Here is a 21,393-nt window from a genome sequence, read left to right on the forward strand (position 1 = left end):
TATTTGAATATTTCAATTTCACGAAGAAAATACACATAATTCTTAAACCGTCTTCGCGCTTTTTATTTTTATCACTATCGCGGATCTTTCGACGTGTTCTACTCGTTCTGTCTTTCTCTCTCGCTATCCCTCTCTCTCTCGTTCGTATAACAAAATTTAATAACCGGAATATTTCTGTACAAACATTTTCGCTCTTTTATCAAAAAGGATAACATATACATCCCACCCCTTAATAAAAAATTTTGAATTTTGCGATTTACTCCGTCATATATCTTTTTTTTTTTTTTTTTTTTTTTTTTTTTTCCCCAACCCTCACACAATCTTCTTCGCGCTTCTCATACTCTCTTTTATTTATATAATACATTTTAGGAACAGATCACTTTGCTCGTCTCAGGCTTAAAAGTAAAACCTTAAAATATTATTTTACTTTTAGAAATTTATTATTTTGTTTAACCATGTAAATTTCTTTGCATGAATTTAGCTATTTTATAGCTATGATAATAAAAGTTAATTATAATATTACAATGTCTAGGTATATCGTAATATGTACATGCTACCCCTGCGCCCCTAGCTACTCGTCAAGTTAGAGATTTCACAATATTATCGTAATGAATAGCGCATTATAAAGAGGATGAAGTACATTTTATGCACAGTTCTTACCCATTAAACGTACGCGTTTACTAAATATTAAGAAAACCGTACTTTAAGAGCTTCGTTTAAATATCCTTTTACGCGTGAAAACGACTGCGGGCTTGTCGATCGCTTTGTTGTTTAATGGTTGTGTCAACGTAATGTAAATCAAACGTCGCTAAAGATCACTATAATGCGCGAGATGATTTTACATGGCCACGTATTTATTTATGAATATGATCTGTTATGAGAGAGATATAACAATGCATTGGTAATTCTTCGATTTCAAAATTACGCGTCTGTGATGCTTATCATTGCATACGCACTCGAGGGAATTATTCGAGCGCTTAATTTTCTTTCTTTTTTTTTTTTTATGCGAGTTATAAATGCGGAATCTAAATAATAATTAAAAAAGAAAAAATCTTTTTTCTCGACAGGCATATTTTGCGATCGAAGAATTATGTTTGTTCGAGTGTCCCGCAGATCGAAATCGAGCTCTGTTAAAATCGAAGTTTTCGTCCGAGCTTTATCGTTATTCAGCGAATAAGCGGATCGCATATAATGTATAGGAACGGAGGATGCGTGCTCGTTTAACACGTATACGTCTTACATGGCAGATTATCACGGACTAGTTTTGCAGAACCTCGAAATCTCGTCTGTCCCTAACTGCGCCTCGTTCTCCCTTTCTCTCCCTCTCTTTCTCTCTTTCGTTTCCCTTTCACTCTCCCTTTCTCCCCTGCTTTCTCTTCCTAGAGGATTAAATATAATTCCAGGAGCGGCGTGTGGTATATAATCGTTTATAGCATACTTTCAAAGACGTTATTGCATTATTTAATCACTAAAGGAATTTCACTGATCTAGATACACTTGTAATTTACACAACTCGCGCGCATTAAAAACCGTCGACCGGTCAAGTCGCCGAAACTATGACAGAAATATTATCGTGCTCGTTATAACAGTGTATATATATGTATTTATATATAATTATATATAAATATATATATATTATATATATTATCTATGCAAGGGATGATACTATAATCAATAGAGACGATGATTTTACTTTGTATTTGTTATCTAAGCGATACTTTTATTTGCGCAACGAGCGACAACGATATCTCAGGATCCTTCGATCAGACACAGTCGCGGTTTTCACTGCGCGCGGAAGATTGCCATCCTTCGAGTGTTTCCATTTTAAGTGCATTTTCGATTGTTCCGCCTAGACGATTTAGGAATCAATTGTACGTGGCTGTTCGAACGTTCGCCGCTTACGTGCTAGCATCCTTGCGAGTGAATTTATTTTAAAGGTAGCTAAATTTTGTTTCGCTCATTATTATTTGGACGACGACTTTTACATAATATTCCGTCCGTTTTTTTTTTCTTTCGATAGGTCGGTGTTCCGAAAAATGTAAATGTCTCGACAAGTGTTGCAGCGCCAAGCAACTATAATTAAATTAGTGAAGCCGGGAAAGCGATTTTCTTATAGCCGCTTGTCGAGTAAAATGTTTACGTAATTTCGATCATCGAGATATTTACGTTCACCGTTAATGCTTACCAATTGCCGATAGCCCGTTCATTCAAAACTCGAAACTGGATCAGTTAGTCGGTGTTTTCCGATGGATTTGTGTGTCTATGAAAATTGGAAGCGCGCGACGGATTGGTACCAAATGAGAGACAACTATTTCAGATTATCAATTTTCGATATTCGACTCATGTATACATCACATATTCGTAGATTAAAGCTATTTACATATATAGATGTCGTATACACCTGCGATCACAATATTCGAAGGATTTCGCTTCGATCTAGAACGATCTTTCCGTGCCGGAGCGAATTTGATAAATGTAGCTTTCTAGAGTAAACGCTTTTTCTTGCCGATGATTTCGCTAACAAACCACGGTACGTTGTTCTCGCATTAGAACTGTTTATTTATGCTAGAGGAAACGCGAGGCTGGAAAACTTCACGAAGTGTGCTCTCCGGTGTCCGTAGTTCGAAGCTTTTCTCATATGCTGCCCGATTGCTCGGTAGATGTAGTCCTTCCCTATACAACGCCCTTCGACATCATCCGTACCGTATTCTTTAGAGCTTGCCTCTTGTTGCAGAACCAGATTCTTATCACTTCTCTATCGTATCCTAATCGATGCGCTAAAGTTGTTATTTCATTACCTATAAAGAAGAAAAAGGGAAAAAAGGAATAGAAACCCTCAATATATTTAAATGTATCAGATGTTAAAAGAAGTTAGGTAGTTAGTGGCTATTTCTAATAGCAAGAGGCTTAATTATAGTAGGTAAGAACTAACCAGTAGGATGAGTGTTCCTGTCGAAATGTGCGTTCAGCAGTTCCAGAGCCTGAGGCGTGAAGGAAGTCCGTCGTTTTCGCTTCTTGCTCGGCTCGACCCCGATGAAGTCCGTCAGATGATTAACGCCGCTCTTGTACCTGGAATCAGATGCACTACTCTTGCTCGAATTCGGAAGATTCAATTATCGGCGTTTATATGTTAATGTAATCGCGTACGCGCGCCTCGCTCCCTTTGCCTTCGCGAATCGGCTGCGGCTCGTTTGCGACTGCAAAATCGCGGAAATAAGGTCCCGATTTAAAATGTCTGGTCAGTTAATCACCGGGATTTTACAATAATTAATTACGCCCGCGAATCTATATCGAGCTCAAAATTTCTCCTGCGGTTTATGAAATATTGTTATAAATCCAATATGAAAAAATAATTCTGTTTACTGTTTTGCACGTTCGTAATTACGTTAGCGCGAAATAGGATACTGATTAAAAAAGGAAATCACCGGCGTCACGATATTCGTGCTTCGGACACGTTCGGTCGCAAATATCCCGTCCGGTATTGGATTTTTCCCCGAGTACACACTCGGGTTGATTCACGAGTCGAAACTTACTCCATGTATCGCAAAACAAAACTCGCGACGGCGGCGGCGGCGGCGGCGGTGGCGACGGTATCGGTGTTGACTCAAGTAAAATTAGCAATAAAATAGCCGCTTTGAAACTCGAGCCTTTTATTTCATTCGTTGCATTCAGGTGCATTGAATCTTCGGTAAATTTTTTTTTCAGATAGCTCAGATACCGTTTAACTTTACGTTTCTTAAATACGGGAAAAATGCTGACTTCGATCTTGGCATGCATTTTTATTTTTACCAATGTTAATATTACTATTTTTTTTTTTTTTTTTATGTACATTAAGAGTATTATAAGTCGTGAACAGTTCTTATAAGATTAAATTAAATATTCTCATAAGATTTATTCGCGAGCGTGAATAAATTTCTATATCTGTTTGCTTAAGCTTGTTGCTTTTATCTGTAAAACTGAATATAGGGCCGAGTACAGGAGCGACATAAAATTTTAAATTACATCGATCACTGAATAATGAATTCGTTATCTCTTATTCATCTTTTAATTAAATTAACATAAGATATATATTAGTTTGTAATAATTATAATTTTATCGTTGGAAAAAAAAAGAAGGGAAAAAAAGAAAAAAAATAATAATAATCAATGCTCATTATGCAATTGTGATCTAATATCGTTTCACGTGAAGTTCAAATTGCTCGAATAATTTCAAGGAAATTTACATATTTGGAAAAAAGGGGAAAAAAATGCGATTGCGAGAGTCTCGAGTCGAGAGTACGCAAACTTTTTTCGCGTCGCGCGACCAGTCGACATAATTTCATTTGACGGGTAGTATTATCGGGCAGCGCCGGTAGTAGGAAGCGATATGGAAAAAGCTCGCGACCGCGACAGTAAACAGGAGAACTTCCGCTGGGACTCCCGGGTGAGCGATGAGAAGCGGGTACGGCGCGGCTGCGAGGTCGGGGAGAGCCCGATGGTGTTACGAGTCATAGGTACGGACGCGGGTGTGCCGGCTCAAAATTTATGTTTTTAATTTAACTCCGAATGACCAACTGTCGAGTCGAAAAAAGTACACGGCGGGCCATTAGCATCGCGCGGTAATATTTCGTCGAATTCGCGAAAACAATATGCTAATGGAGAAGTCGAGCGAGAGCGCGAAGAACGAACGCGACGCGACGATTCGACGGAGTTCGGACGTCACGTCGTTGGTATGCGTTAGTGACCGATGGGCGCAAGAAGGGGAGAAGAGGGAAAAGAGAGACGAAGAAAGAGGAGGGAAATAAATGCGGGTTAATACGCCAGAGGAAGGAGGGCGGGGAGGGCGGTAGGGAGACGTGAAAGCTGCGTGTAAGCTCACGCGTGGGTGTCGTTGCTGCGTATAGGTGCGGGAGAAGGAGGACGCGCGGGAGAAGTTCGAACGGACACGAAAGGGAGAGGAAAGACGGAAAGACGGAGGGAGGAAGGAACGGAGGCTGCGCGAGAGAGCGAGATGAATGACGAAGAGAGAAAGAGAAAGATCGCTCCGCGATGCCGCCCGCGGGTAAGAGCGAGGTGACGGCGGCGGCGTGCAGGTAGGAGAAGCGGCGCCGAACGGGGGAGGTACATCAGAAACCTGATTTTAATTAGTCCACAGTTTAATTACTCGGCAGATAAATCGTGCACGTGCACCGCATAAACTAGCCGCTTTCATTTTTCCCGGACGCGGCCCGGCGCACGGTCGACGCTTAGCTCTACGCCGCGCGAATGCAGGATGGGTCATTGTTGCCGGCCTGCCCCCGTGAAAAGAGAAACGGCCCCGTGCGCCGCTTCCGTCATCGAATGATTCGATTATTCCATCCCGCGGCTCTCCCGCGCCCGGTCCTTTCTTCGCGGCTCTCCGAAGCGGCGATTACCCCGCTCGCGAATCGCGTACCGTCGAGCGTCCACTTTTACGCGAATGAACACGGTTTCCGTTTCGTGGAGATCATATTTTCTTCTTCCGATCGACTTGTTCGCGCGAATCGAAAGGTCGGAGCACGAAACTTCGCAAAACAGATCTGTTCACACTTACATTCATTTTCACGTTCATGTCCCTTTAGCGCAAGATGCAGCGCTTTAAATTATGTGTGTATTTTTCATATTCTTAAGTAAAGGAAATTATGCGACGGTATTTAAGCTGAATACACACCAGTAGACCGACATTTAACAGCGATAAATTTAATATTAAATTTTTAAAGATACGCGAGGAGTAAAGAGCGCATCGGCGCTCGATATCAAAACTGTATCGCGATGCGTTTAATCGCGGTTCGGGCTACATGGATTTTTGATTAGCCCGAGGGATAACGTTCATTAAATTTTATCGTCTCGTAAAATTTACACCTTGTGAATAACACGGCTTGGGACCGAGATTCTTCGGTAGGTTCGGGCAGTATCTTTCGCGTCACAGAGCCACCGTGGCCGCGTTACGCTGCCGCCGCCGCGAGCAAACAGCCTCGCGAGAGCATGGTAACGGTTTCTCCCATTCTAATTAACATTCCACATATTTATTAAACGGATTCGCAATTAATCAGCTGGATTCAATTAGCGAATTACCAATTAGCACGCACGCGTTCGCACGCTCTCGCTGCGACGCGCAGACGCGAAGCCGCGGCCGGATCGGACGATTGCGAAATAATCGCGTATCAGAAATGCAACGTTAGGACTTGATTTGCAATCGAGAAAATTTCTCGCTCTTTCTTTTTTCCCCTTCGATATGAGAATGCTAATTGTTATTGATTGCCGAGTGTTTATGCGGCACGCTGGAGGCGAACGTTGCATTTACGATACTCTTCCGGCATTAATATATGTATATATTAATACGTCTTTTTTCTTTCTCTCTCTCTCTCTCTCTCTTTCTCATTTTTTTTTTTTTTTTTTTGGAAAGAAACATTTTCTCGCGGCGCGCGATAGCTCTTAAAGTTCGTAGGAGTATTACTCACCTCTCTTCCGCCTCCTTCATCCACCTCTCGAGAACGGGTTTAATTTTCTGTGCGCTTTTCGGTGTAATGTCCAGCTTTTCGAATCTAAAGCCAAGAATAACGCTTGATCCACCTTCTCGGGAAATTGACAATAGGAATGAATGTATCGAGAAAAGACGACAAGGACGTAACAAGATAGAGCGTTCAAATTTCTAACGTGACGTGTCGAATGGCATATTTAAAATAGTAGTTGAAAAATATTCACGTCGTTGAAATTATCTCCGAACATTTTGCTTTCCGCCCTTTCGTCTTTGTCCCACTAAAGGAGCACTAAAAGGCATGCATTGATTCAATAACAGGACATTGACAATGCGTGCATGCTTTAAGGTTTGGTGATGCCGTGTATGATGTTGCCAACGCGCTGCTTAAACACTCCTTTCTGCGGGCGAGCGAAATAAATCCGATCCCGATCGAAGCAATTCGGAGCGCGGATTCGGCGGGCGACAAAAGTCGCGAATCCCCTCGGCTTCGTTCTATCATTTTATTTTTAGCGCGTTGGCGACATCATGCCCAAGTTTGCCAATGCCCTGGCTCGAAGAGAGTTAATTTTAGAAGTGCTCCTTTCGCATTTCTTTTCCGAACGGAATTAGAAATTAGTGAGAGTGCTTGTACAGCTATACCCAAATATATCTAAGCGGGATAGGACTGATCGCAAATCGGTCGAACGCAAATAAAGAAGAGGTAGACGACTCGCGTCTAGTTCACTTTATGCATCGTTGATTTTAAACAAAATCAAATACGGTGGACTAATTAAATTGTACTTTCTTTTTTCTTTTTCTTTTTTTCTTTTTTTTTTTTTTAAGCCCCCCCCTCCTTTTCAAGAAAACCATCAGAAAATTCGTGCTCGGTTCTCTGTTGTTGGGTATAACTGCGGTTTCTTAAAGGATTTTAGAGTTTTAGATTTTTAGGTGAATTAAGTAGCATGGAGGGGTGAACGTACGTAGCTTGCTGCTGAGAGGCAATCTGCGAGGCAGCGTACATCTGGGTAGCCAGGGCACTGGGGAACAATCACCAATGCTTATGTTAGTTGATACGATAAGAATTTTTTTTTAAGTGGTATAAACATTTTCTCTTTTCTTTGCTACCGGCATTGCCACGGTGGTTCCCATTTCGCATTTTGAAAAGTGCACTCGATCGTAAAACGACGAAAAAAAAAGTATGAATAACGTAGTGACTTTTTCTTTTTTTTTTATCTTTTTTTATCTTTTTTTTTTCTTTTTTCTTTTTAACCCTGCGACAATTTAAGTACCGGACGTTATATGTTTAGCAATGTTATTAAATTTGTAAAATTATTGCAAGTAAGCACAATTTCTGTTTTATTAGTAATTTTTAATAACTTGATGTAGAGTAAATTGCAACATAAATCGGGAACCATCGTGGTGGATTTACGGTATAAATAAGTTTATTATGGCACCTCAAAATTGGATAATGCACCTGCAAAAGCTATTTTAGACTCTGAACGAATTTAAAACGTTGCGATAAATAATAAATAATGAAACACGCGTAGAAAAACAATTTCGTCCGGCAATTAAAGTGTACTGTATAAAATTAATTAATTGATACCAAAAAAAAAAAAAAACTTAAAACTGCTTCGAGATTTTCTTAGCTTTACATTCGAGCGTTTGTTCCTAAATGCTGTCGCAAGGCTATCGAATACGGATAACTATCTGTTTTTGCTACTCTGAACAAATCTTAACCCTTTCTACGCCATTTCCAGTGACCTGGCACACTGTCGTTTTACATTCTACCATATTATTGAATTCTCATTAGCGATTTCGACGGGCGCGAGGAGGACGATGTAGCGATAACTAACCTGCATATGGCACTTTGGCTGTATGCGGGGCCTTCAGTGACGCTCAGAGCCTGACCAACTTGGGTCTGTGTCAGACCCAGAGATAATCTACGCAGCTTAAAGACCTTGGCGAACTCCTTGATCTCATCCAAATTGATTCCGTCGACTACGTTATTAGTAGCCTCGTTGATCGTCGGTTGATCTATAATAAAAATTTATTCCGTTCTTATCAAACAGATAAGACAGCTGTAAAAGAATCATCGCCAGTTGTCGCCGATATTAAAATACTTTAAATTAATAATTAAAAATTTTTAATCTTTTTTTCTCTTCTTGCTCATCGAAGACATTGTTTCGAGATCTCTCTGTCATAGTAATAAAATTGATAAACTCTCGATATAGTTCGCTTCGTGGTTGCGGAAACGATACAAAAGCCGTGAATGAAATGTAACGTTTGCAGTTCAAGAGTTAATGCGATAAGCGATTCTTGCGTGGGTAGTTTCGTAATAATTTTAATGGTACATTTTGCGCAGATTAGCGATTCGTTGCCGGTTTATTTCTTGCACACGTTTCAATCGATACGTCGGAATGCAACGGAGTTCCGGCGAGAAGTCTGTCTAATGACATCAGGCGGCTTCGTTAAAGCGGTCTGAGATATACCACGATTTCTCTCGTAAATCTGTCACCCCGAATGTATACGAACGCAATAGAAATGCCCACATACCCGACCAGTTCGCCTGGTTTCTGCGCCGCGCAATAAACTGCAAATCCTTCTTCCGCGACGGTGTTTCTGCGATCGTTAATTTCCGATCAAGGTACCGAATACTTCTCGCGCGCTTCAAACGAAAAGCAGCGAGCAAATTATGTGACTCGGCCGTCATGTGATAAATAAATTAAAAAATATATATATATATCGCACTGCGAAATGTTCTCCGCTACTAAATTTGTAAAAATAAAATAAGCACAATTTCGACACGCAATAATCGCGATTATTAGACAAAATTTTTATCATCTAATTACGTTTGTTCGCGCAATAAAGTAAAGAACGATAGAAAAATTCGAAAATAATTTTTATTACGACGTTGCATTTCTGCATCTCATCATGTGAAATTCTATCTTTGAAATTCTATCGGGGTGGGGTTAACAAAGGCAAATATTTATGAGATAATACTTGCATCTGACACTAGCAATTGAGAATCGTTAGGCTTCGCGCGCCGAATGATTATTCCATCGCGTCAGGATGACGGAGTGCCAGTCTATGCGGTGATTGTGAGTTATTAAAATTATTGTCAGCCAACATGAGGTTACGCGCGCTGCTGGAATCTTTATGGCTTCCTAGAAGGCAGCAAGGAACGAACTAATGCACCGTAATGAGTCCAGCGTACGATATCCTATTACAGTTGTCAAGCGTTCTACGATCGATGCGCGTTTGAAATGTTATTTTCCAGATTCAAACGTACGTTGAACGTTAAATTATTCTTTACTCGGCGGCGATAATATTTCGCGATTAATCGGAGAGAAACGCCGCCGTTTAAACGCGGGGCAGAACTCAATGCGTGGTTTAATTATTAAAGATATACGGTTGAAAAATTGCCGTGCGGGGCCGGTCGCGTTTAACGCCGCGTCAAAAAGTATCGCCAGAATGTGACAACCTGGCAAGATAAAGATAAGGATCGCGTTTGCATGTGGTAATTGCTTCTTTAAAAGTGATCATTATGCATGCGATCGCTTGTCGACATTAGCGAGCGCGCCTCGTGTGTGCAAGTGGTCGCGTTATAGGAAGATGGTGTCCCCGGTGAAAATTGTAATTAAAAGCTGTCAGAGAGTAACGCGGGCTGCCCCCGAAGGCGTAGGCTCGATTATCATTTACGCGCGCTGATGGCGGACATCGGTTTTAAATGCTCTGCCAAGTACTGCAAATCAATTGACGGCAAGATCGTTTCAACTTTCGACCTGCGGAGTTAACGTCACGATGCGAAAAACGGGGGAAAGGGAAAAAAAGAAAAAAAAATCACTCTTACTCGGTGAGTCGTTCAGGAGATCGTCCTCTTCTTCCTTCGGACTGTGCATACTGCTCGGAGAAGCCTTTACTCCGGCGCCGCCTGGTCCGTGCGTCGTCGTGATTGTAATCTCACCGTTGCTGGCGGCCAATCTGTTCAAAGCGGATGCGGCAGACACCACGGATTCGTTCAGCGGCGACGATTGCTCCGGTCTCTCCCTGTGATGTTTTTCCGTCGGCTGCGAACACAATGCCCGATAGCGCGGATTAGTAGGGTACGAGGGCGCTCCTCCACCACGTCAATTATGCACTTGATAATGAGACTGAGCCTCGAATCGAGACACTTTAAAGTCTAATTAGTGGAAAGAATGCCGCCGCTTCGGAATACTTTCTTAACGAGATCGCTAGGTATTGGGAATTATTCTGGTTATTTCGCCGATCTTCCCGGCGGTGTCTACCCCGCGTCGGAAATGAAAACTGCACGTTCGACCGTGTATCGCGATTCGATAGAAATCCGTTTACATTGTTAGAAAAAAAAAAATGGAAAAGATAAAAAAAAAAAAATTAGAAAAGAATAGCGAGCGAAGGTATTTATTCTCTGTGATTCATATGGCAGTGTTATTCGTTGTTGAAAGGTTAAATCCACTAACGGTTATAGTTGAAATTATTGAGAAAGTGAATAACATGTATCGCGCAGGCCGCTAGTGAGATGAAATGTATGCGGTTTTCGAAACAATATGCGCGATATCACGAAAATATGAAGCTTACTGTAAAAGAAAAACATTGTTGTTTTAACAAGCACTGATATGTCTGTCAATTTTGCTGATAGCATGACATGAAGAATTCTCCTGTTTTACATGCGCGAAAACAACTGCATAATTATATATAGTTGCGTAATCACTTTAAATGTCACATTAGAAGAAAATATGTTGTGTGGGAAAAGCAGCGTCGTTCTTATGCTATGTCGCAAGACATTAATTTCGTTTATTAATATTTTTTACAATATACTGATAAATATATATATATATATATATATATATATATATATATATATATATATCGTACGTTGATTTTTGAGAGAGAAGACGTTGAAAAGGTCGAGTCTTACGTACCGTGTAGTGATTCATATGCGAGGTGTGTCGGTGGCTGTGCTGTTGGGGCGATGTCGTTAAAAGCGGCTGCTGAGAGGCTTGAACAGCCTGTACAGCCTGCGCCGCTTGCGCTTGTGCCGCTTGGGCAGCCTGAAGCAGTTGCTGAGGCTGCATCGCGTTCAGAAGTTGTTGGCTCGCCGAGCTATTGCTCAGAAGATGCGGCAAAGCGGCAGGGTTCAGTCCTAATCCCGATGCCAGGCTGGGGCTCGTGGGAACTGATAAAAGGACAAGTAAACGCGCATAGTACGACATCTGATGCTGCATTAATCACAATGTAAATGCGATAATACTAACTAAATACGTGCGGCGCAAGCGCTTGATATTTGCGCGACACTAACAGATTCATTAAAAAAAAAATTATCTTAATATTATATTATACGTATGCTTGGTCAATTTAATAAAATGAAATAAATTGTTTTCTCTCTTTTGAATCTTACGGATAGTATATTATCTACTTATATTTTAACGCATTTAAATTATTAGAATATTATAATATTAGAATTATTATAATATTTGAAATATTAGAAATATTATAATATTAGAAACTAGAAATAATCTTTTTTCTAGTTTTTAATATTATAATATTTTTAATATTTCTAATATTATAATAATTCTAATATTATAATATTTCAATAATTTAAATGCGTTAAAATATAAGTAGTGAAACGTTCTGTATTTCGTAAAAACGTAACGATACTATGTCACAATGCAGAAAGACGAATATATAATCGTTTCGCAATTACAATCGATCGCGCGAAATGAGAAAATCTTACATACAGATTGGTATTGAACTCACCATTGCTCGTAGGCGTATTAAGCATATTCTGCGGTTGAGCTAGAGATTGGAGGTTCGCCAGTGTCGTGGAAACCACCTGCCCGTTACTAAGCGCCAAATTCACCATTTGATTGTTCGTGACGTGGCTGACCGGTATAGTCAAGATGGTTTGAGTAGCGATCCCTATAAAACAAAAGCATTTTTTTTAAATTTTTTTTTTATTTTCCTCCAAAATAAATGCATTTCTTCGATGAGAAATTATTTTAAAGTTAAGGATAGCAAAGATAATTCGTGGCGATCTTCGAAAACGTTATATGATTGTATTTTGAATCAATAGATACTTCATTTCCATTATGAACATAGTCCACGCGTCGTTGATCCAGGATGGGTAGTAAAGTTATCAGAGTCTCATAGAGGGATTATTAGGCAACCCATAGGGCAGGTAACCTCGCAGGCTAGCGTAGTTGGCAAACTATTATCGTCATCTTAATAGTGGGTACAGGTACTGGTACTGGACTGCGCTGCGAGAAGGACGCCTAATCATACTTAGAATAGTTTCAGGATTACCTCCAGCTCCGCTAATCTGATTACCCTGTACACGCGCTTAATATGATTACTGATCATGAGTACGTACCCGTGTTGCCACCTACAGCTAAGCTAAGCAAATCCCGTATTCCGAACAGCCATAAAAGTTTCACGTTCTGAGGTAAGGTCAACCGACAATCCGATTAACGTGCAGTTCAAACCGAACGATAACGCGCTGCCAATACTTTCGCTGTTGATTCACGGTCTCTGACAAGGGTGTAATGATTCGAAAATATTTTACCTTCTCCGAGCACGCCGCGGTCTGTGATAACGATATAATATATTTTTTTTTTTTTACGCGCGACGGCCTACCGAAAATTATTACTTCGACGTCTTTAGAAAGAGCGGATATTTATTTATTAATTATTATTATACTTATATTATTTTTTTTTTATTTTATATTAATATTATTCATTAGTATATTTACATTATTTTTTTTTTACATTATATTTATTTTAATATTAAATTTATTATTTACGCTCGACGTAAAAAACGATTTAAATAACTTCCATTTTCGACGGATCGAGGTGTAGATGACCTCCCGTATATTTTTAATCCTCGCCGCTTTTTGGGTCTTAATCGTTTACGCGATAAAATCTCGGACGGCTGATATCACTTTAAATAAAGCCACGGACATTCGAGCGAACAATAATTTCTATGAACGACAACCTATTGACCGCACTCTCGAGCACTCCTCGACTCATCCTCGCCGACACTCAATGTCTATCAGAGACCAATCGAGCGTTAGTCAGTTACCATCGATTGAGTCGAAAAGCAGTGCAAACATTATTTGCCGCCACGTAACTCGTCATCCTACCGCGGCCGGTCCATATCCACGAACTTCAATCCACTTAGGCGGAATCCTAAAGTTCTCCTTCTGCCTCTCGTCCTCTACCTTCGCCCTCCACCGGGCTCTCTCTCTCTCTCTCTCTCTCTCTCTCTCTCTCTCTCTCTCTCTCTCTCTGTCTTTCTCTCTTTCTCTCGCGATTGCTAGAATAGGAACCTAACTTAGTAGAAACGAAGTTAGCGCGGACCGCAATCGATATAATAGCGGCCGAATCCGCGGAGCTGCGATGTCCAGCCAGTGAGTGCTAGGGCTAGGAGCGCGAGGGGAGGAAGAACGGACCCGAGAAAGGAGGTAGGACGAGGTGGGATTCGTGAGGTTGGAGAGGGGTAGTGAGACGTTAATTATACATTGAAATTAGTTGCAGAGTTTGCCCTGTGCTCGGCGAGGCAGTCTAGGACCACTAAGTATGGACGACGGGCCGGCCTTAGTCCGAGCTCTGGTCAGAGATAGTCGATATTATATTATATATCGGCACATCTTGATTGCACAACATTATGCGCTGGCACAGCGCCGGGTTATATGCTCCGTTCAGCGGGCGCGCAATGATTTTATGCGTGGCGGACCGTCGATGGAATTTTGATTGATTGAAATTTCGGTTGTAATCTCCGTAGATTGTTCACCAGCAGTCGAGATCAATATTAGGTAAGATATGCGAGAAAGAGGGACCCATCCACGTTCGGGCGATGTTGCTGAAATTGCTGAGCGCTGGTGTAACTTACCTTGCGAAGTGGGGATAAGAAGCTGAGCCCCTTGAATGCCCTGAACCAATTGACCGGACGTTAGGATGAATTGAGGCATCGCGACCGGCTGCGGTTGAGATAATAGCTGAGGTAACGTTGCCATCGGGGCTGAACTAGGTGGCAAAAGGTGGGGAGCCGCCGTCGTACTCGAGGCTGTTGGTATCGTTCCGCCTGTGAATGAAAATTAACGATTTCATCGTGTTAAATTACTCCCGCCGTTCGATTCTTAATCTTCCGTTCTCTTTTTCTGATTTTGCGTAATTGCATCTATCGCACATTTTTCCATTTACTTGAATTCACGCGAGCAACTCGACACGCGTGCTCCTTACCTGACGAGCTGACCGTTAAATTCAGCGGAGTATTGATTAGTTGATTATTAGTTAGTCCCGCTGTCATTCCCTGAAGACCGGCAGCTAATGACGCGACTTGTGGAAGATTTTGCAAATTCGCTAAATTTTGAAGATTCTGAAGTGTCACCATGCCGGCCACTGCGGATAAAACAGTAGAAAATTAAATTAAATTCGATATCGGGATCGTGCGAGCCGACGAAGCTCCCGCATATTTATAAAGAAACCGTTTTGCACTTACTTGTTCCGTTTAAATGAGCTTGTGCGACCGCCGCGCGTTTCGCTTGATGGAGATTTTCGGGCGACGGGCTCCGTCGTCTCTTTCGTGAATTCTTCATGTCATCTATCATCATTTGATGTTCGTGGAGTGCACCACCACCTGTCGCCGGCTCGGGACTTCCAGCGCTACTCCTGTCGCTGTCCTGTAACATACATATATATTCGCATGTACAATAGATATATGTATAATCACGCCAGATTGAAATTCAATCACCTTCGATTTATCCGCGATCGAACAATAGTCGCGAGAAATTTCGTGAATTGAACATTGGGATCGAAAATGTACTAATATCCAATAATAATGTTAATTAAATGTGCATTATTTAACTAACATCGCTAAAAGGTATAATCGTACCGATCAAACATCTTTCCGACTTGTAAAACGCCGCGCGTTTTACATTCTCACGTGAAAATCAATCGCGGGACAAACGCCGAAGGTTTTACCGCGAGCTAGCAGTCATTTCCAAAATGACTGAAACATTCAATTATGCGCGCGCGGTTCGTTAACGCGCGCGATGCTTTTTATCGCGGCGGTGCGCTTAACGTTGAAAATAGATTAATAATCATTCGCGGGGCCGCGCAATGATACACATTAAAACGCACACAATTTCAGGCCGAGGTGAGAAAAAACAATGGCAGTAAATTAATGATGATAATTATTGTAATATAATGCAACGTAAACCAGCCGAGTCTTACGACAGGATCGGCGATTACTATCGAATATTAATTTCAATATCACTTACGCGTGGCAATGAAAATTGAGCCGGGCCGGTATTATCGCGATGCCAATCCTTGCCCATAAACATAATCCAGCAATGCGTGCGGGCAAAGTGATTTAGTTATTCACGCTCAATAACACATTTTTGGAATTAACTCGGTCGGCCGAGCCGGCCGACCGTCCGATTTAATCAATACCAATTTGGCAGGAACCGCGCGACATACGTTTGCGCCGTGACTTCCAAAAATTTCTCATCGGCAAACAACAACCGCGAAAGATTATGCGGGAAGGCGAGAATTGGCGCTCTGCGAAAGGGAGGGGAGGGGGCGAGGAGGGTGGAAAAAAAAAATATTAATCACGCGTTTCCCGGTTGCTCCGCTTTCGTGCCTGCAGATATATAATTCATGCATATTTACGGAATACCAGCGGAATAATTAACGAACGCCGGCACATTAAGGCGTGCCGTATACACGTACGTGTGCACGTGTAGCCGAGGTTCTTAGAAGACAATCTAAATTATAATAAATCGATGGAGTATATATGCCGTAATGCTTTACCACCACGAGTGTATATCGACGATGGTGGTGGCTGTGCTGTGGAGAGTAATGTTACCGGTGCGGCCTCTTTGCATAATGGTATGGAAATATGCCGGAACGTGTATCGCCATAGTTGGATACAGATTAAGCGTTTTAGAGCTTCGACACTCGAGTAATTCGAGAAAAAGAGTTCCCGCACGGATAACTGGACCTATGAATAAATCCAGGGAAGGCTTCCGCAGCGGTTATTATCTTAGACGCACAATTGCTTTGCGCTGAACGTATCGGGAACGTAAACGACGAGGAAAGTTATTTCGAACGCGTAATATGAGCGAGATGCGCGATAATGGTATTTGGTACAGAATTAAGATCGATGAAAGATTGCGAAATATAAAGCGGATAAAAATTTTCACAAATCCGCAAATATTGCATTAAACGCACCGTCAAAGGATCTGAGTATATACGGCTTGACATTTTTTTTTCTTTTTTTTTTTCCTTTTTTTTTTTTAAAGGGGTATCCTGTGGGTGCGGCTTGTAATCCCGGCTTGAATTTTCGTCAAAGTCGCACAATGGGCCGCGCGCGTCGCTGGTCGAGGCATTTCATTGCATAAAAAATAGATAAAGCCTGGTCGATAGGTAACGAACGAAAATAGGAGGCGCAGAGGGTACGGCAGTTCAATTTTTTTTCCACGCAAATTCGTAAACGGCTATACCGCCGGTATAGCCACCCTATATTAAATGGACGAGGCGAGGGGGATTAGTTGAATGCACAGGTTCGACCATTTTGCTTGTAAAAGTGCGCAGGATATACAACCAGGCGTAGAAACATATGTTTACGGGCTTTCGTTATTTCGCATAAATTAATTAGTGCAGCGCGATCGCGGCGCAGAGGATCGCCCGCTTGTGTATAACTCCGCTGATAATTATCTTATCACGCAAAAGCAGGAAGATATCCGGCGTAATACTTTCGATGCGAAGTGCGTCAAATAAATTTCTCGAAAACGAACGGATTTCAATGGCGACTTTAAAGTTTCTCATACTTTCGCACGTTTCCATTATTCTTTTAAGCGCTGTAACAAATATTTATTATTATGGGAGAACGAAATGAATATTGATAGCGTCAAAGCATTATAATTTATGATTAACGTTCGTGATTTCTCTGCTTCGCGCCTCGGAAGATAGCACGGGCAGCGTTTGGTTTATCTAAATATGCCGAACAAAAGGAGCGGTTTACGCCATTGGCTTCGGCCACGCCGACGCATTAAATTCCCTGAGAGGAATCAGTCACATGATCGATAAAAAATCGTTATCCCGCGTCTATAAGCCATTTCGCTAATGCGAAAAACCGAGCTAGATTATTCTCCCTTTCTCTCTCACCCGCCGTGAACGGGGGCGGACGCGAGCGACCAGTGGGAGGCGCGAAAAAAATACGCGAGGCAGAGGGGAAGAGGGACGGAGAGCGTTCGGTTGGCCGTTGGAAATGCAACAATAAACATTACTTATCGGCACGGGGGTCTCTAACAATGCGTATACGAGGAGAAGCGGCGCGGCTGGTAGCAAAGCGCAAGTTTTTTGCAATAAAGTCATTTCGAGCCGTTTGAGTTATGGGTAATTCCTGTGGAACGCCCGGGCCTGTGCGCTCTAGCTGGCTGGTCCGAGTCCGGTCCATTGATTAGTATTAATGACTTAGCTGCACTCATTTCGCCCGAATAAAAGTAATTGGATTTGGCTTCGACCCCGCGCGGACCGCCGCTGTAGTTTGGCGTCGGCGGCGTCGGGCGGCGTCGGCGGCGTCGGCGGTGGCGACGGCAGTGGCTGGCAGAACAAAACTGGTGGGCGCGTGTAAAAATACATTAATATCTGTTTGCGCTTAATAAACGATAGCCGCGCTGACTTCAGACTAATGGCCGTATTCCGGAATCGGTAATACGCATTTTTATGTTTCTTTCTGAAACGCGGCGCCGCGTCCGCGCCGCGCCGTGCCCGGCTTCATCCCATCTTCGGCCGCGGCCGTTTCTGCCCCTGGCGATCGATTTGTCGAGCGCGGGGGGTACCGCGTTAGCCGTTATGAAAATTGAGCGATTTTTTTTAGTAGGAAAAAAGCTACGTGTGCGCGAGCTTCGCTCCTGGCCGAAAGCACAAGTACGATTGAAAAAAAATATCGAGGATGAATTTTATAACTTCTGACTGCGATTACGAATCGCAATCTTGATGATATTAGTGTCATCTAAGATGAAAAATATGAATGTCTTTCTAACGAGTTGAAAGGGGAAAAAAATACTACGAAAACTGAGACGTACCTATAATTAAATATAAAATAATTAAAAAAAAAAAAAGAAAAGCGAAATTAATGATTATATACAATATGATTCCTAAATTGTTTTCAAGCGTTCAAATAATTCGAACAATTCCGTCGATATAGTTTGCAATAAATATCGCTTGTAAATACATTTCGAACAGTTTTAAAACTGACTATGTAATAATTTGATTTAAATCTTTTGAATTTTATTTTTATTTATGTGCCGACAATAAACACGTAGGAATCGATCGAAGTTAATAATTACGAAATTATTCGATACGTTTAATACGTCGAGGGGAGACAACGTAGTGGGAGGGCAGTGAATTTCCTTCGCGATTAAGGATTCTAACGAATCTTGCGGGGGTCGCAATTATCACGTGGTCATTGCGAAAGGATGTTATTGGGAATGAAAACCCAGCGAGACAGTGGCAGAGGGTCTGCTCTTTATGCGGAAAGGACGGGACGAAGACAACTAGGGGAAAGGTAGACAGAGACAGTTTGGCAGGGAGAGAATCATGGAGATAGTTATAGGGGAGGGACAGAGAAAATAGCGAGAGGCAAGGAGAGAGTAAGAGATAGAATCCGCTCGACCCCTCGGTTCAGGCCGCTTTGTCTGTAAGTGTAATTAGTCCAGGGTGGGGTTCCTGGGAGTCGAGGCTCCGGGGAGGGTACAAGGGAGGGTAAAAGAAGGGGGTGCAGCGGAGGCAACGGGGTGGTTCATCCTGGCCTCCCTCGCCCCGTCGCTGTGCCCCACCACCGCCTTATTTATATGCAAATGAGCTTCATTTCGCGATATTAATGTTCCACCCGAGTCGGCCTGCCTCGACGCGAAAGGGTGCGAGGATACGCGGAAAAGGGTTCGTCCTCTTGCTGTATGTGTTTACGACCGTTTCGTCTGTATGGACAGCAGTCAAGTCAAAATGTCAAAAATTGCGACGGCCTTGATGGCGACGAGCGGGCGACGGGCGCGTGTTTCGTCGAGCGATACGGTGCTAATTTATATTACGTATAAAATGATAAATGCGGGGAAAAAATTAAAAAGCGATATTAAATTAACAGAATCGAATAGATTTGTGACGAGGTAATATTTCAAGCGTGATCCTTCGTACTTGTTACAATCGAGAAGCGGCGGCGCCGACTGTCATCGGGCGTAGCACGAGAGATCCGCGCTTTACCCTTCGCCGGCGTGCTGCACGATTAATCGCTATAACACGATGACTTGTCAGCCTTCCCAGGCGGATCGAAAATTTCCAGCGGCACGCCGGTGTAGTCCCAAGTCGCGGCACTTACATGGCGCGTAGGTAGTACAGATAATGACCGATTTATCGTAACGAGTGGAGCGTGGCGGCGGGTAGACAGACCCCCATCAAGGCCCCACCGGGGTAAATTAACAACAGACAAGCCACTTGAAACATTACCGAGGCTTCCTTACGTAGCAAGCCGGGGGTGGGCTCGCGCTGTTGCCTTACTCAACATAAATTAGGGCCGATAGAAAGGGTAGATTGCAGAATGTTGAGTGTATAACGACCAGCGCGCACTGCCGGTAACGGTGTCTCGAGCATCCACGCGTCGCGTCTTACTCCCGCGGCGCACGCAAGCCCGAAAAATCTTCGCCGCTGCACGCCACGGGATTTTACACGCTCGTGCACAAGAAAATTTACCCGCCAATATCGCGAGATCGCGAGCCCCTCGCGTTTTAATCGACGTGAAACGTGCCAAAACGTAGCTCGCGACGTTAAATTAGAATTCACTGAAATATATGTATTTAAATGTCGAAGATAATTTTGGTACGCGCCGCGTCTTCAATTATTAAAATTAAGATATATATTTCTACGTGTTGAAGGGGAAAGTGATCGTTACGTTGAACGGTTTCTTTGGCAATGTTGCCTCGAGCCCCTTCGAAAAGCTTAATTACGGCGAGTCAGCGAAATAATTCGAAATAGGAGTAAACGTTTGTGCCCGACGGTATTTGCATTTAATGGATATTAAAATGAATGACCATCGCTCATTACGAATGCCGCTGGGCGTCCGTGGTAAAATCGTGGGTAATGAAGTCGCGGGACGAATCTTACTTGTAAATGGATCCTTCATTATATCCAGATACAGTTCTTTGAGGAATGCGTTCTAACGACTGTTCTCGGACACGCCGCTAAGGATTTTATGAGAATTTCTCACCGCGATATTGAAAACGCGCTATAATCGCCTCCTAAGAACGTATCGCTGAATTATCTCGCGAATACGCGGTTCGATTTTGACGAGATGTTTTATCTTCGGATCGAGTCCATTAACGCATCTACAAATTCAATTATGGCTTAGACGACGGAACGTTAAAAGAGACAAATAAATGTCTCTCGAACATTTTTTCGTATCGACGTGCGGGGAGCACGTGAGATTTTATCTTCCGAAATTTTCCTCCACTCCTTTCGACCAGCAGCCACGGAGAAATCTATTTTCGGGTATTCTTCACGGCGGGCATCTTAATGTGCGCGAGTCGTAAACCGCGTGGACGTGGTGTAAATCTATTCGTACCGTCGTTGTTTAGCTCGGTCTCTGCCCTAAGAGAGGGTGGTCGGTCGAAGCAGAAAGAGAGGGAGGACGGGGACAACGCCGGGGGGTGGTTGAGTGAGAGAATCGGAGGTGGGTCGACCGATGCATGAATATACATGACCTTACCACCAACCCTTACACCGCAACGGGGCTCTGCTTACATTATTGTATATCTAATTCCGCGGGTGGTTCTCAAAATTTGCCGAATGCCGCGCAACAACGGCGGGCCGCGGCGGCCGCTCGCGTTCGGCTGAGAATCACTGCCAGCTCACGACATTATGCAGG

The 21,393-nt window shown here is 42.7% G+C and overlaps 1 protein-coding gene and 1 long non-coding RNA gene across 5 annotated transcripts in view; one reads left to right on the plus strand and one right to left on the minus strand.

Annotated features, from left to right (window-relative positions):
• LOC139104127 (uncharacterized) overlaps positions 1-21,393 on the plus strand; it is a 133,066-nt gene that overhangs the window by 83,905 nt on the left and 27,768 nt on the right. The window lies entirely within an intron of this gene.
• Pdm3 (pou domain motif 3) overlaps positions 59-21,393 on the minus strand; it is a 113,599-nt gene continuing 92,264 nt past the window's right edge. Inside the window, exons 3-13 of one of the 4 annotated variants that reach the window (XM_070659354.1) lie at positions 14,971-15,151; positions 14,712-14,870; positions 14,362-14,553; positions 12,232-12,393; positions 11,397-11,650; positions 10,307-10,523; positions 8,310-8,490; positions 7,437-7,493; positions 6,458-6,541; positions 2,933-3,084; positions 59-2,798 (exon numbers count right to left, since the gene is read on the minus strand). In XM_070659354.1, coding sequence (XP_070515455.1) covers positions 2,674-2,798; positions 2,933-3,084; positions 6,458-6,541; positions 7,437-7,493; positions 8,310-8,490; positions 10,307-10,523; positions 11,397-11,650; positions 12,232-12,393; positions 14,362-14,553; positions 14,712-14,870; positions 14,971-15,151 — 1,764 coding nt within the window. In that variant the 3' untranslated portion in view covers positions 59-2,673. The remainder of the gene's footprint in view (positions 2,799-2,932; positions 3,085-6,457; positions 6,542-7,436; positions 7,494-8,309; positions 8,491-10,306; positions 10,524-11,396; positions 11,651-12,231; positions 12,394-14,361; positions 14,554-14,711; positions 14,871-14,970; positions 15,152-21,393) is intronic. The other 3 variants (XM_070659355.1, XM_070659356.1, XM_070659357.1) reach the window with 3 other exon arrangements.

The sequence above is a fragment of the Cardiocondyla obscurior genome, linkage group LG07 (genome assembly GCF_019399895.1).
Source record: "Cardiocondyla obscurior isolate alpha-2009 linkage group LG07, Cobs3.1, whole genome shotgun sequence".
NCBI lineage: Eukaryota > Metazoa > Arthropoda > Insecta > Hymenoptera > Formicidae > Cardiocondyla > Cardiocondyla obscurior.